Below are 12,236 nucleotides of genomic sequence, written 5' to 3' on the forward strand. Positions count from 1 at the left end.
TTTTTTCATTTTGAAAACACTTGATCTTCTAGTTCTTAATTTATCTCAAAAATATATGTATATGTACTTATCTTGAATACACCAATCCATGTATGTACGTACTTATCTTAAAATCACTTTATCTTCTAGTTCTTAACGTCCATTTAAAAATTTGAAGTCATACATGTATTTTTTTTTTTTTTTTTTTTATAAGATACATGTATCTTTGTAAAAAAAAAAAAAAATACATGAACAAAAAAAACATAAAAATCTTTTTAAATTAATAAATATTTATTTATCAATAAATTATTCATTTATCGACATATAAATAACCCCTCTAAAATAGTAATTTTTCTTAGTCTCTATAGTATTCATTTATAGGGGTTTTACTGTATATGCTTATATAATACTATTATGGTAGTAAGAGAGAGAGAGAGAGAGAGAGAGAGAGAGAGAGAGAGAGAGAGAGAGGAAGAAGAAGGAGGGTAGGCTGGTCGGTGGCTAGGTTAGGTGAGGTGAGGTGCTGCGTGCTCCAGAAAAAGGAGCTTATGGGGTAATTGAGTTTTTTTTCTTTGTGGTTTAGTTTAAAAATAAAACTTTATTATTTTTTTGTCGACATAAATTTTACATAACTAAAAAAAGGTCCCACACATGTCATGTGATGCCTCTTTTAATGGTAAAATAGACAGAGTTGACGACATGAGGTCTTTTACAACAAATGTGTGAAGTTCAGGTGTCAAAGTGAGATGATTTAAGTTTCAGGGGGTAGTGTGAGAAAAAATGTATCTTACTGGAGACAATAGTGTGAATAAGCCTATTCTATATTACCTCTTTGTCCTTACTAAATGAATGATGTTATAAGTACATATTTTTTTTAAGTGGGGGTATTTTGGAGTATTTGAAAATTTAACCTTACTCCCCCTCCTCCCTTTATATATATATATATATATATAAATAAAATAAAAAAAGCAAATTACAATTTACACCTATGAGGTTTGGGGTGTTTCACAACGTGCACTATATAGTTTAAATTTTTTCAATTTAGTACCAAACGTTTTGATTTATATATAATTGATTACTGCCATAATTATGACTGTCTAATTACATGTTAATTGATGACTTGATAGTTGTGGGTCTCACATTTTTGCAAACCTGTAAGGCCGAATGACCTCTTTGCATATACATTTTCAATACATCGAGTTTGATATAAATTTTGGGAGGTCATTCGAAAACCAAAAATTCATATCAAACTGTTGAAGCACTTCTTATAAGGCAGTTTAGGAAGTCATTCGGCCTTACAAGTCAATAAGATGTAGGATGCGCAGTTGTCATGTCATCAATTACCATCAAATTATATATTCAAACAGAAAACAGTAGTCAATTGTAAGTAAATTAAAATGTTAGATACTAAATTAAAAAACTTAAAACTATAGAGTGCGAAATGTAAAACCCCAAACCTCAAATGTTTAAGTTGTAATTTGCTCTAAAAAAAACGTAACCTTCTTCTTATCTCCTGCGATTTCTTCCATTTATCTGATTCACAGTGCCAAAAAAACTCTAGGCTGCTCTGATAACTCAGTTCGGCGGCAACCCATTGGCTTGGAGGTATTTTCGACGGCAACCCAGTAGGATAGAGCTCATTTCAGCTGTAACCCAGTAGGTTTTTGTTCTTGTTTGGCTATTTTCTCAGTTTTGGCAAAATTGACTTTGTTGGGTTCTATTAAGATTTTGGGTTGGTATTTGATTTCTCTAAATTGACATTTGATTTTTCTGCGCATTTGAGTTTCTAGTGTTAGTCAGGTTGGTATTTTGCTGGGTTGACACCTTTGGGCAGAGAAGTGATATGTTATGTGTTTAATGATTTATTATTATTTGTGAATGACAATTAATATTATTTTTTGGCTGTATTATGGATATTTTTTATTTTTGTATTATAATAATTTCATACACGAAAAGCTTACGCCTCTACGTATGGAAAAGCTTAAGTATGGAAGAGAATATTGAGTACTACATAGTTGCACATTCTGGGCAGAATTCAAGCATGTTCATTTATTCTGTCCAAGACTATAATGACATTTTCGCTTTATTTCTTTACTTGTAATTACAACTTATTCATTGTTTAGTTTTATTCTAAAAACTTTGGAACTGGTGATGTTGAGTATATAGTTCGGAAATATATATATGTATACAAGCTGATTCAGGTGCGCACATTCGTAGGTGTGCAAGTGAAGGTTTTTGTATATCACATGTCAAATGTTAATAGTTTTATCTGTGTAATTGTTCAATGACACTTGGAAAATGGTCATTTAGGATTTTGGAGGTTCATGTGAGATTTCTAGGCACCTGAGGATGAGCACCCTTCAGATTACATCTTGCCAACCTAGCATCAATGTCAGAAAGACATCTCAATCTCGCCGCCTCTCTTCTAAGCCATATATTCTACCAATCCATGCTAAACATATCCTTAGAACTTCCTTGAAATCAACCTATAATGCATCAATGTGGCAAGAATGCATGCCCATATTGAAGAACCAGCAATGCAGGACTGTATCTAAGTACCTCCAATGTGCACCTGTCTGCTTGTTGGGTGGCAAGGGAAAGAATGAAAGTGATAATGAGGTAAGAGGTGAGAGACCTTCCTGTAAGTCCCTCTATGGGTTTCATCAGCATACATGAATTATATATGCTTGAACTATGTTCCTATAAATGTACAGGAAATTCATGTGAGCAACTCTCTTCAATGTTCTGCCTTTTCTCATTGATGTTGATTCGAATGGCCCCTGGCCATCTGATCTACCCCACCTAAATTTTTTTCTTTTACTAACATTTTGGTGCCTTTCCCTGATTCAACCTATGTGCATCTCACTCCTCACAACCTAACCCATCTTTTTCTCACCCTTTTACTTTATGCTTTCATACACCCGTAAGGAAGAGAGGTGAAAAAAGGTCCTATATTTTCCTCTCATCTTTTCCTTGTCATCATTACATTGTTTCTTCCTGACATTTTAGATGATGCTTTATATGCTTAAGATATATTTATTACATGATTGCTGTTTTTTCAAATTTTTGTTTTTTTCTAATCAAAGTCGAGTATATAGAGTAACTGGTGAGGAGCATTGAGGGAATGAATTATTTTGTTTATGACATATATGGAGACATGGGCTTTAATAATAATATGAGAAGAGTTGGGAGGGATGTATGCTCATTAATTTCAGCAAGAGTCTTTATGAGCATGCAAATGCATGACAGCAACAGTGTATATTCTCACTGCATTTCTTAATGCAACCAGGGTTCCCCCTGGAAAGCTCTTGAGAAAGCAATGGGTAATCTGAAGAAGGAACCGTCAGTAGAGGAATTATTACGTCAGCAGATTGAAAAGAAGGAATTCTATGGTGATGGAGACAGTGGTGGTAAACTTGGTGGCGGCGGCGGCAGCAGTGGTGGTGGTGGTGCAGATGGCTCTGGTGGATCAGAGGATGAAGGCCTTGCTGGAATCATGGATGAAACACTGCAAGTGATTCTAGCAACCTTTGGATTTATTTTTCTGGTAATAATCCCGCACTCTCTTGCAGGAGGTGCAGTATTGTGTCTTTACTTTTTGTTGATCAGGCAGTAAGATGGTTATTAGAGAATGTAGATGTGTATTATTCCCCTATCCAACATCTATTAACATTTCAAACTTGGAATGTTTTTGATGCAGTATGTTTACATCATCAGTGGTGAGGAGTGGACTCGCCTAGCAAAGGACTACATCAAGTTTCTATTTTCAGGGTCTGAGAGCGTTCGTCTGAAGCGTGCCATGTACAAATGGGGAAGGTTCTACAAGAAGCTGACTGAGAAGAAGGCGTATGATAAGTTCTGGTTGGAAAATGCCATAATCAATACCCCAACTTGGTGGGATAGCCCTGTAAAGTACCGTCACATTGTTAGGTCTATTTTAGCATCAGATTCAGATGAATAATCCAAGTCACATAGTATAATTCCGCCACTTACCTTCCCTCTAAATTCTGCTATTTCCTGTTGATTTTTGAGGATGATACAAGTGTTCAGTTTAGAACCTAAATTTCATTGTTATTTTTGACAGTTGAGATCCCTGAAAAATAGTTCTTGTTTTTACTCAAAAAGTGACCCTTGGATTGCATCTCTGCAATTGTCTGATAAAATGCTAGCCAAGATCACAATTGATCTTTAGGAGTGACTATTATAGGCTGTGAAAATCAACGAATTTCTATCTAGAAACCAGAAAGTACTTAAAGTGCATGAATTTGAACTGAATTTTCACTCCTTGGATTGCAATTTATAGAGCAGATGAAAGCTAATGCATAAGGGCCTCAATTGCATTGCATATTATTCTGCAAGGTAGAAGAAAAACTTACCTACGCTATTTGTATATAATGTTTTTTTTTTTTTCCTGAAAAGGAAATAGCTTTGTATTTTATTCCATCATTAGATCAACATACAAAGCATTAGAGTGACATAGCACAAACAGAAGCAGCAAGTCCACCATGGCCTCCTCCTTTAGGGCCAAAGAATATTGATTGTCAATGTGATACGTAATGCTGTTGTATTTTTCTTTAGCTATGTGCCATTTATTATTTTGAGTGTATGGACAGATTGTGCCTTTCCTTTTCTCCTCTGGAAGAATAAAAAAAATTCAGATATTGTTGGGTGAGTGGACTTCTAATAAAACACACACCATATAATTCTCACCATTTTGCATGTTTTGTCATAGACAATTGAGCAGTATGATGTCTGGTTTTAAACTAGATCCAATTTGCAACAAAGAAAAGAACAAATACTTTCTTTTCTTTTTATTTATTATTAATATATCTAAGAACCACAATTAATGATCAGATCATAGATCGCAAACTTCATCTTTAACAACAAAGTAGAGCAAATGACATTAAATTAAACCTCAGATATTACATAAATATATCTTTCAAACTTATCAGCAAAACTCCGGTGCAAATGAAACTGTAGATTTTGGAACATCAAACAAGAATCGATAATCTCCCTGCTGAAATGCTCCCAAGACACTTACTTCTGCATCACTGGTAGTAGGTAATACATACATGCAGAGAGAACTCAAAATAGGTTTCCAAACATTCCTTGAATACAACAGAAGGTCACCTCCTTCAAAATGGTATGTCATTGATGGCAAAGTATCATTCCCTCCTCTTGATACATAGCAAAAGTCAATTGGACCTATTTTCTGAGGAATTCGTCTATAGCGCTGCTTAACGTACGTTATCGTTTCTTGTTTCAAAACCCTATATGCAGATGGAGCAAGAACAGTGTAAGGAGTACCTGAATCTATGGCAAACCCACCTCTCCTTTGGGGTCTCAACTTGAACAATTCTGGGTTTATAGGAAGGCGCCTTCCATCGATACTAATACCTAACAGGTTGACATAGTAGCTAGGCATGCCAGCAGGGAGTAACTGTGTTGTCCGTACACTTCCTCCTATTCTGGCTTCATCACCAAAATTTATAAATGTATGAGTCCCTCTTGGTGCAGTTGGTGCTGGGAGGCAGTACGAGAAACGACCACGAGTCTGATCAACTAGTTGCATTAGCATGGATCGCTGTCCAGCTCCTAACCCAAGTATCCCAGCTATTATATTGTTAGGTCCATAATTTTCACCAAAACGTATATTCTGGTTATCATAGCCACAACCAAATGCTAAAGGGAACTTTAGAAAGGTTTGGCTACTACTTAAGAAAGTGAAGATGTCAGTTGAAACCCAACCCTTAGTGTTGCTGCCACCAGTGTATTGAGTGTTGTAGAGACACTGCCCACCCCCGTCACATATTTTGGGCACACAAAGTGAGTGGTTGCATGGTAATTTATGGTATGATGAAGATTCTCTATATTTGAAATTGTCTCCCTTGAGAGCAAAGCAAGATTTGCAGCCTTCACACTGAACCCATGTAGTATCACTACCTGTATCCACCATTAAGTAGGGTGAATATAGATTTGAACCTATGACCATTCGCGTTACATAGAAATTACTTAGAGCAGGTAGAATGGGGGCTCGTACTATTGAGTTGATAGCTCTGGCTGATGGACTCGTGGACATGAGACTAAAAGCTCGATTTCTTGATATTTCAGCCATTGCGTGAAGTCTTTCTTCCAAAGTTAAATTTTTTGGGAAGAGAACTGAATCAATTGGGGTGAGGTGGATGCTAAAAGAACATGTTCCAATGGGTTGAGTGGCTGTGAGTATGGACAGGAGGAGAAGAGGGGCCAATATATTTCTGCAGACACGTATTGTAGCCATTTTTCTTTCTTTCTTTTTGCTCTGGTGTAAGGTCACCAGTAGAGGTTATATTTATATACATTTATGTTGGTGTGTTAGATTTGCAATGAATGAACTTTACAATTAATATACTAAGAGGAGATTATCTTGTCTTGCATTGATCAACATTTTAATATTGCGTATCATATTTTATATATGATAGGTTTGAAATTTTATGGATTCTATTATCCAAAACAAAATCTTGTGGATTCTAGTAAGATTGTGTTGAGGGCAAGGTCACACTTGATCAGATCTTCATCATGATGCAATTTTTTTTTATTTTTTTGTTACATTAGAGGGAATTGAACCCTGGACCTTGCTAGCCTAATTCTAACACTTATCTCACTCACTCTCACCATTTAGGCTAACCCCAAAGGCTTCTGAGGTGGAAAATTATCATTAAATTAAATATCTCATTTTCAATAACCATAAATAATTTAGATCTGATCTTAATATCAATGATATAGTTACTAAAAAATCTATACCTATTTGGTCTAATGGATTGCACCTAATCTTCTGCTAATCAAAAAGAGATTCGGAGTTCAAATTTCATGTATGACAGTTAATTAATCAAAACTAAAAAAATACAGATTGTAAATTATAATTACTTTATAAGATAATAAAATGGGAAATGCATAAAAAGTAAAAAAAAAAACCTCATACTTTTATGGGTTATTTTTTTTAAGTCCAATTCAAAAATTAAGCTGATAACCCAGCCCATGCAAAAAACAAGAAATTAAAAAGCCATAATGGAGACTTTATTTGTATAAAGTGAACCTATTTATCATTATAACTTTTTAGGTGGATTTGTTTATCATTACTCTAAAATGGACTTTAGAATAATTTATTTTACTTTTATTACATACTTAATTACTAAAGAGTTTATTTCTTACTTATTTCAAAAGGCACACATGCCATATATCAACACATGTTATCAAGAGAGCACACCACACTGTCTTACCATGTAATTAAAAAAAAAAAAACAGATTAAATGCTATAGATAGAGTAGCTACAATAGACCAAACCAACGGATGAAAATAAACTAAGAAATTAAAGCTATGGAAGCTGAACCAAAAATCCCTTTATCATCAAATAGTTGTGTAAGTATATCGTGTTCAAAGCTAGCCTTGAGCACGGCCCTAAGCTAAAGGACAATGCTTAATTGGGTCACCCCAGGGGTACCTACAGGTCACCCCACTCCTCAACAATGTTGTTTTAGCAGTGCATGTTCTAGATTAGAACCGTTCATTGTTTAAATCACTTATTAAAAATTATCTCTGTAAATAATCAGCTAAATCGAAAATCGTTTGATTATATAACTGTTATAGAATAAATGAAATAAATTGACAATTTATATATAAAGAGTAGTTTCTTGACTAAATCGTCCATTTACTTCATTTATTCGATTGAGTTGATTTTTTGTCTGAGATAATCTTTAATAGATGATTTAAAAAATTAACGGTTCTAATCCCGAGTCTGCACTACCAAACAAGTATTTTTGGGGACTTGGGTGTATATGGAAGTCACCCCAATATTGTCCTTTAGCTTAGGGAATTTAATTTTAAGTTCTCGATACACAAGGCCCAAAGTCTAACAATAAAATATTCTAAAAGTAACTAAAAAATTTCATTAAAGCATAAAATTAACAGATAAATATCTTAAAGTCCACTTTTGGACTCTTAATGATAATTAAACTCAAATACTTTACTCATATCCTAACAAAGTCCATTTAATTAGTTTATAACTCATGTATTAAAAAAATTGGTGGTTATCTCTTTCCTATGTGATCTCTCTCCCGGCCCTCCCCCTCGCGATCTCTCCCCTCCCCCTTGCAATCTCTTTCTTTGTTTTATCTCTGCTCTCTTTCTCATTGTCTGCTCTCTCTCCATTTTGTGCCGATCTCTGTGTGTTTTTTACTATATCTCACTGTCGGAGCCTTAAAAGAGGTTAGGTGACTTCCAATATAAAAGTGTTGGGCGAGATTTATCGAATAAAAACTATCTGTAATTATCTCAAATAGTTACTGTTGGACATTGACAATTATTGGGGTATTGTTACACAATGAGAATTGCCATTGTCTAACAATGACTATAATTGCCACTATTGGATAGTGGCAATTCTCTTGATGTGAAAAAAAAAAAGGGTTGGGTGCGCTAAGAATTGTCACGGTTGACAGTGACAATTCTCCTAACGTGAAAAAAAAAAAAAAAAGACTAGGCGCGATAGTTTTCACTAGAGTGGACTGTATTGGAATTTGATTTTTTATCGTAGAAAAAAACCAATTTTTTAAAATGAACTAAAAAAAAAAAAACCATAAAATTAAATTTGCGATAAAAAAAAAGGAGAAAAAACTGAAGAAGAAGTGGGGGATTTCAATTCTTTACCTTTTACTTGCCTATTGAGGAATTACAGCCCTTCATTTAATTTAAAATCTTAATTGTCTTAACCCTAAGTAGACGCCTAAGTAGACGCCTGGAACTGAGAACTCTCTGATTTTCGACTTTCATCGACAGACAGCCATGGCGATAATCTCCGATATCCAAGAAGAACAGCACAACGAAACCCAACAGAAACCTTCTCAATCGTCATCGTCGCCGCGAGCGCCGCCTATGGAGGTCGACAAGAAGGAAGAGGACAAAAAGGAGGACAATGGATTGAGAGGTGCGGATCTTTTAAAAAAAAAAGAAAATTTATTTTGGTATTATTTTAATATTTGTTTGTTTGCCGAAGAATTTGAGGGATTAAGGGATGGAATTTTTAAGGCTTAATGTGTATTTGTTCTGTGAATGATAAACTTCTAAAGAATTTGATTCTTGTAATGAATGTAATGTGATTTTGCTGGTGTATTTTGATACGATTGTTTGGAATTTTAGGCAAATGTTCATATTTCATGTCATTCATGTGTTTTGGATTTGTGAAATATAAATTTCTAAAGAATTTGAATCTTTGTAACGAATGTAATGTGATTTTGCTGGGAAGTTTGATATGATTGTTTTCTAATGGGTTTGGATTTTTGGGAACCTGTTCACTGTTTCAGGCCTTTGGAGGCAGAATTCTTGATGGGTGTGTGTAACTAACTTGTTCTATCTCTCTCCCTATTTTAACACTAATTTATGTGGACAGCTCCGAACAAAGGGAACGGACTTGATCTGGAGAAGTACTCTTGGACGCAGAGCCTGGAGGAGGTTAACATTATTATTCCAGTGCCTGCTGGAACTAAATCAAGGAATGTTGTGTGTGAGATAAAGAAGAACCATCTAAAGTTTGGACTCAAGGGTCAGCCTCTTATAATTGATGTAAGTCTCCCTGCATTATTGTTATGCATTGAAATCAATATCTTAGATTCGCAGTCTTCTATAGTTTTTGCATCTCAATGCAATAACAAAAAGTAGATGGTAAAAGCTTTAGAGGTGGATTAAGGCTAATATGGCAAGAAGTAGTACAAAAAGATCTAAAAAAAAGTTAGATTTAGTAGGAGATACTATATGTAATCATAAATAATGGAAGATGAGAATTCATGTGGCTGACATGAGACAAAGGATGCTCATGATAATGATCTCAGCTTGCCAAGTAAAATTTTGATGCATACACATAGAGAGATAGCCATATAGGGTGCACACTCTCATGGCGGAGAAATTTTTTTTCCAGTTTTCCATGCCTTTTGTTTTGCTAGTTTGTTTCTTTTAGGTTATGTGTGCCTCTACTAATGTACATTAAATACTTGCAGGGGGAGCTATTTCAGTCTATCAAGCCTGATGATTGTTACTGGAGCATAGGTATGTTACTGCGCACTACTGCAACATTCCATTTTACTTCTGTACATTGGAGCATATACTCAAATTATATGAAAGTTTGCTTATCTATATCCCCAATGAAGTCATAAGTTAAATGGTGAAATCAATCACACGGTGCCCTGTGCTTACTGCAAAAATTGTTATAAATTGTAGAAACGTGGTCAAGTTTGCTTTTCAGGTTTTGCCTCAAGTTTTTCCGTTTTGTTTTGAGTTTCACTCTCTTTCCATACTTGTTGTGGAAGGGCATGTGTCTCTTAATTGCATGTTTCACCTTTCTCTGATGTTTATTGTAATCAATGGCTTTAAGCATCTGAGCTATATGAATTTCATGATGTCCATCCTCATTGCAGAGGATCAGACTGCTGTCTCTATTCTTTTGACCAAGCACAACCAACAAGAGTGGTGGAAATCTTTGGTGAAAGGTGATCCTGAAATAGACACCCATAAGGTTGAACCTGAGCCCAGCAAGTTATCTGACCTGGATTCAGAAACGCGTCAGACTGTGGAAAAGATGATGGTAATTCATTTATTGATTTCCTACTTCTTTCTTGTGAAAATTTTACTTTCTTTGATGATGCCAAGTAGTTACTCTTAAGCAACCTTGGACCAAAAGAAAGATACTCTTATCAACCCATCCTTTTGTGTTGCCCTTTGATCCCCCATGAATATATATTTACATATGGATGTGAATGCCTGCGTACTTTGGTTCATCATCATTTCTAAGCGGCTGTATGTTTTTCCTTTCAGTTTGATCAGAGGCAGAAGCAGATGGGCCTTCCAACTAGTAATGAACTGCAGAAGCAAGAGATCTTGAAGAAATTCATGTCTGAGGTGATTTTTTGAGGTTCTTCAACACTTGCTCACTCACTCCGTTATGAAATTTTACCATTTGCATCTTCTGGTATGCAAATTTACTAATATTCATTGCATGGTTTCTTGCAGCATCCGGAGATGGACTTTTCAAGGGCAAAGATGCAGTAGATGGGACGTTTATGGGTTGGCTGACTGTTGAACAACCTTTTGAGCTCGAGCTTCAGCTTTTTGCCTATGGTGGAACTTGTGTGTGCTGTGGGTCAATGTTGGTCATGGTAGTCTTTTTTGGGTGGGTAGGAGTCCAAATTGGTTTGAATATCGCTGTTAATATGAGGAGTTGGTTAAATTTGTGGAGTACAATTTGCTTACATAGTATAATTTTCTTTTCCCTGCGGATTCATACAATTTTAGTTTGGTATGATTGCTTAGAAGAAATTCTTAACATCTGCGGTTTAGCTGAATTGATTTTTTTTAAAGGCTTATTATCAGTAATGCCCCTGAAAGTATAACTTTTATGCACTTTGTCCCCTGAAAGTTTGAATGTCTCATGTCCTCTGTAACTTCATCCCATGTTCCATAGAGCCCGATTTTGTCAAGTCGGTTACTCACTATGTTAGATGTGTTGATTAATTAATTAAACATACTTTAAAATTTGATGTATTTAAAAATTAAAATAAAATTAGAAGTCAACAAAAAAAAAAAAAAAACGACCAAAAAACCCATAGCCACCCACAGCAAAAGAATCATCTTGGGATTTCTCGCTTTCTTCTCGTGTTGGTCATCATCTTTAGATTATTTTTCTCAAGTGGTCCGTTTCTCCAATTATTTCTATTGATGGGTTTTATCTATTAATTCTATATTGTTTTTATTTCTATTTGTTGGTTACTTTTAAAGCTTTAGTGCCTTTAGTTTGGTATTGTTGTAGTTGAGTGTTTGGTAAATTAAGTTTTCAAAAATATTGTAAGTGCAAAAAACAGTATTAAGGTGTTCGATAAATTTTAATTAGTAATGTTACTATTATCACATTTTTATACCATATTTCTATAAAGAGTTGTTACTTACACACCTTTTTTTTTTTTTTTTTTCACACCCCCATTACTTAATTAGTGAAAAAGACCCTAAAGCCCTATTGTGAAAAGACCCTAAAGTCCTCCCCCAACCCAGCCACACCACCCTCCACCACCATCGAGAAATTGGTCCGCGGCTCCAAAACCAAATCTGAAGTAATTCAAAGCCCAAATAAGCATCTAAGCAAGGGAAGGCATAGAAGTCCACATTCTTCTCCTCTCCTTTATCGACAAGATTAGATATTTTCTCTAATGGCTTTCTTAATTCATTAATTACCCAATGCC

The 12,236-nt window shown here is 35.0% G+C and overlaps 3 protein-coding genes across 4 annotated transcripts; 2 read left to right on the plus strand and 1 right to left on the minus strand.

The window, feature by feature from the left end:
- Positions 1 to 1,450: 1,450 nt before the first annotated feature.
- LOC147282832 (uncharacterized) lies at positions 1,451 to 4,103 on the plus strand. Of its 2 annotated transcripts, none has more exons than XM_086247939.1 (4): positions 1,451 to 1,635; positions 2,290 to 2,598; positions 3,269 to 3,526; positions 3,680 to 4,103. In XM_086247939.1, exons 2-4 carry the CDS (start codon positions 2,329 to 2,331, stop codon positions 3,938 to 3,940), a joined length of 789 nt encoding a protein of 262 aa, XP_086104065.1. In that variant the 5' UTR covers positions 1,451 to 1,635; positions 2,290 to 2,328; the 3' UTR covers positions 3,941 to 4,103. The 2 variants fall into 2 exon arrangements, with proteins under 2 accessions (XP_086104065.1, XP_086104066.1); XM_086247940.1 differs by having other exon boundaries at positions 1,451 to 1,584.
- An 824-nt stretch (positions 4,104 to 4,927) lies between these two features.
- On the minus strand, positions 4,928 to 6,094 carry LOC147282833 (aspartic proteinase nepenthesin-2-like). The gene has a single exon (XM_086248284.1). It carries the CDS (start codon positions 6,092 to 6,094, stop codon positions 4,928 to 4,930), a length of 1,167 nt encoding a protein of 388 aa, XP_086104410.1.
- Positions 6,095 to 8,742: 2,648 nt separating this feature from the next.
- On the plus strand, positions 8,743 to 11,395 carry LOC147282834 (protein BOBBER 1-like). Its single transcript, XM_086248045.1, has 6 exons — positions 8,743 to 8,938; positions 9,401 to 9,573; positions 10,005 to 10,053; positions 10,422 to 10,588; positions 10,819 to 10,902; positions 11,014 to 11,395. Exons 1-6 carry the CDS (start codon positions 8,797 to 8,799, stop codon positions 11,050 to 11,052), a joined length of 654 nt encoding a protein of 217 aa, XP_086104171.1. The 5' UTR covers positions 8,743 to 8,796; the 3' UTR covers positions 11,053 to 11,395.
- Positions 11,396 to 12,236: the final 841 nt, after the last annotated feature.

The sequence above is a fragment of the Dryas octopetala genome, chromosome 6, assembly GCF_963921425.1.
Source record: "Dryas octopetala chromosome 6, drDryOcto1.1, whole genome shotgun sequence".
In the NCBI taxonomy this organism is placed as follows: Eukaryota; Viridiplantae; Streptophyta; class Magnoliopsida; order Rosales; family Rosaceae; genus Dryas; species Dryas octopetala.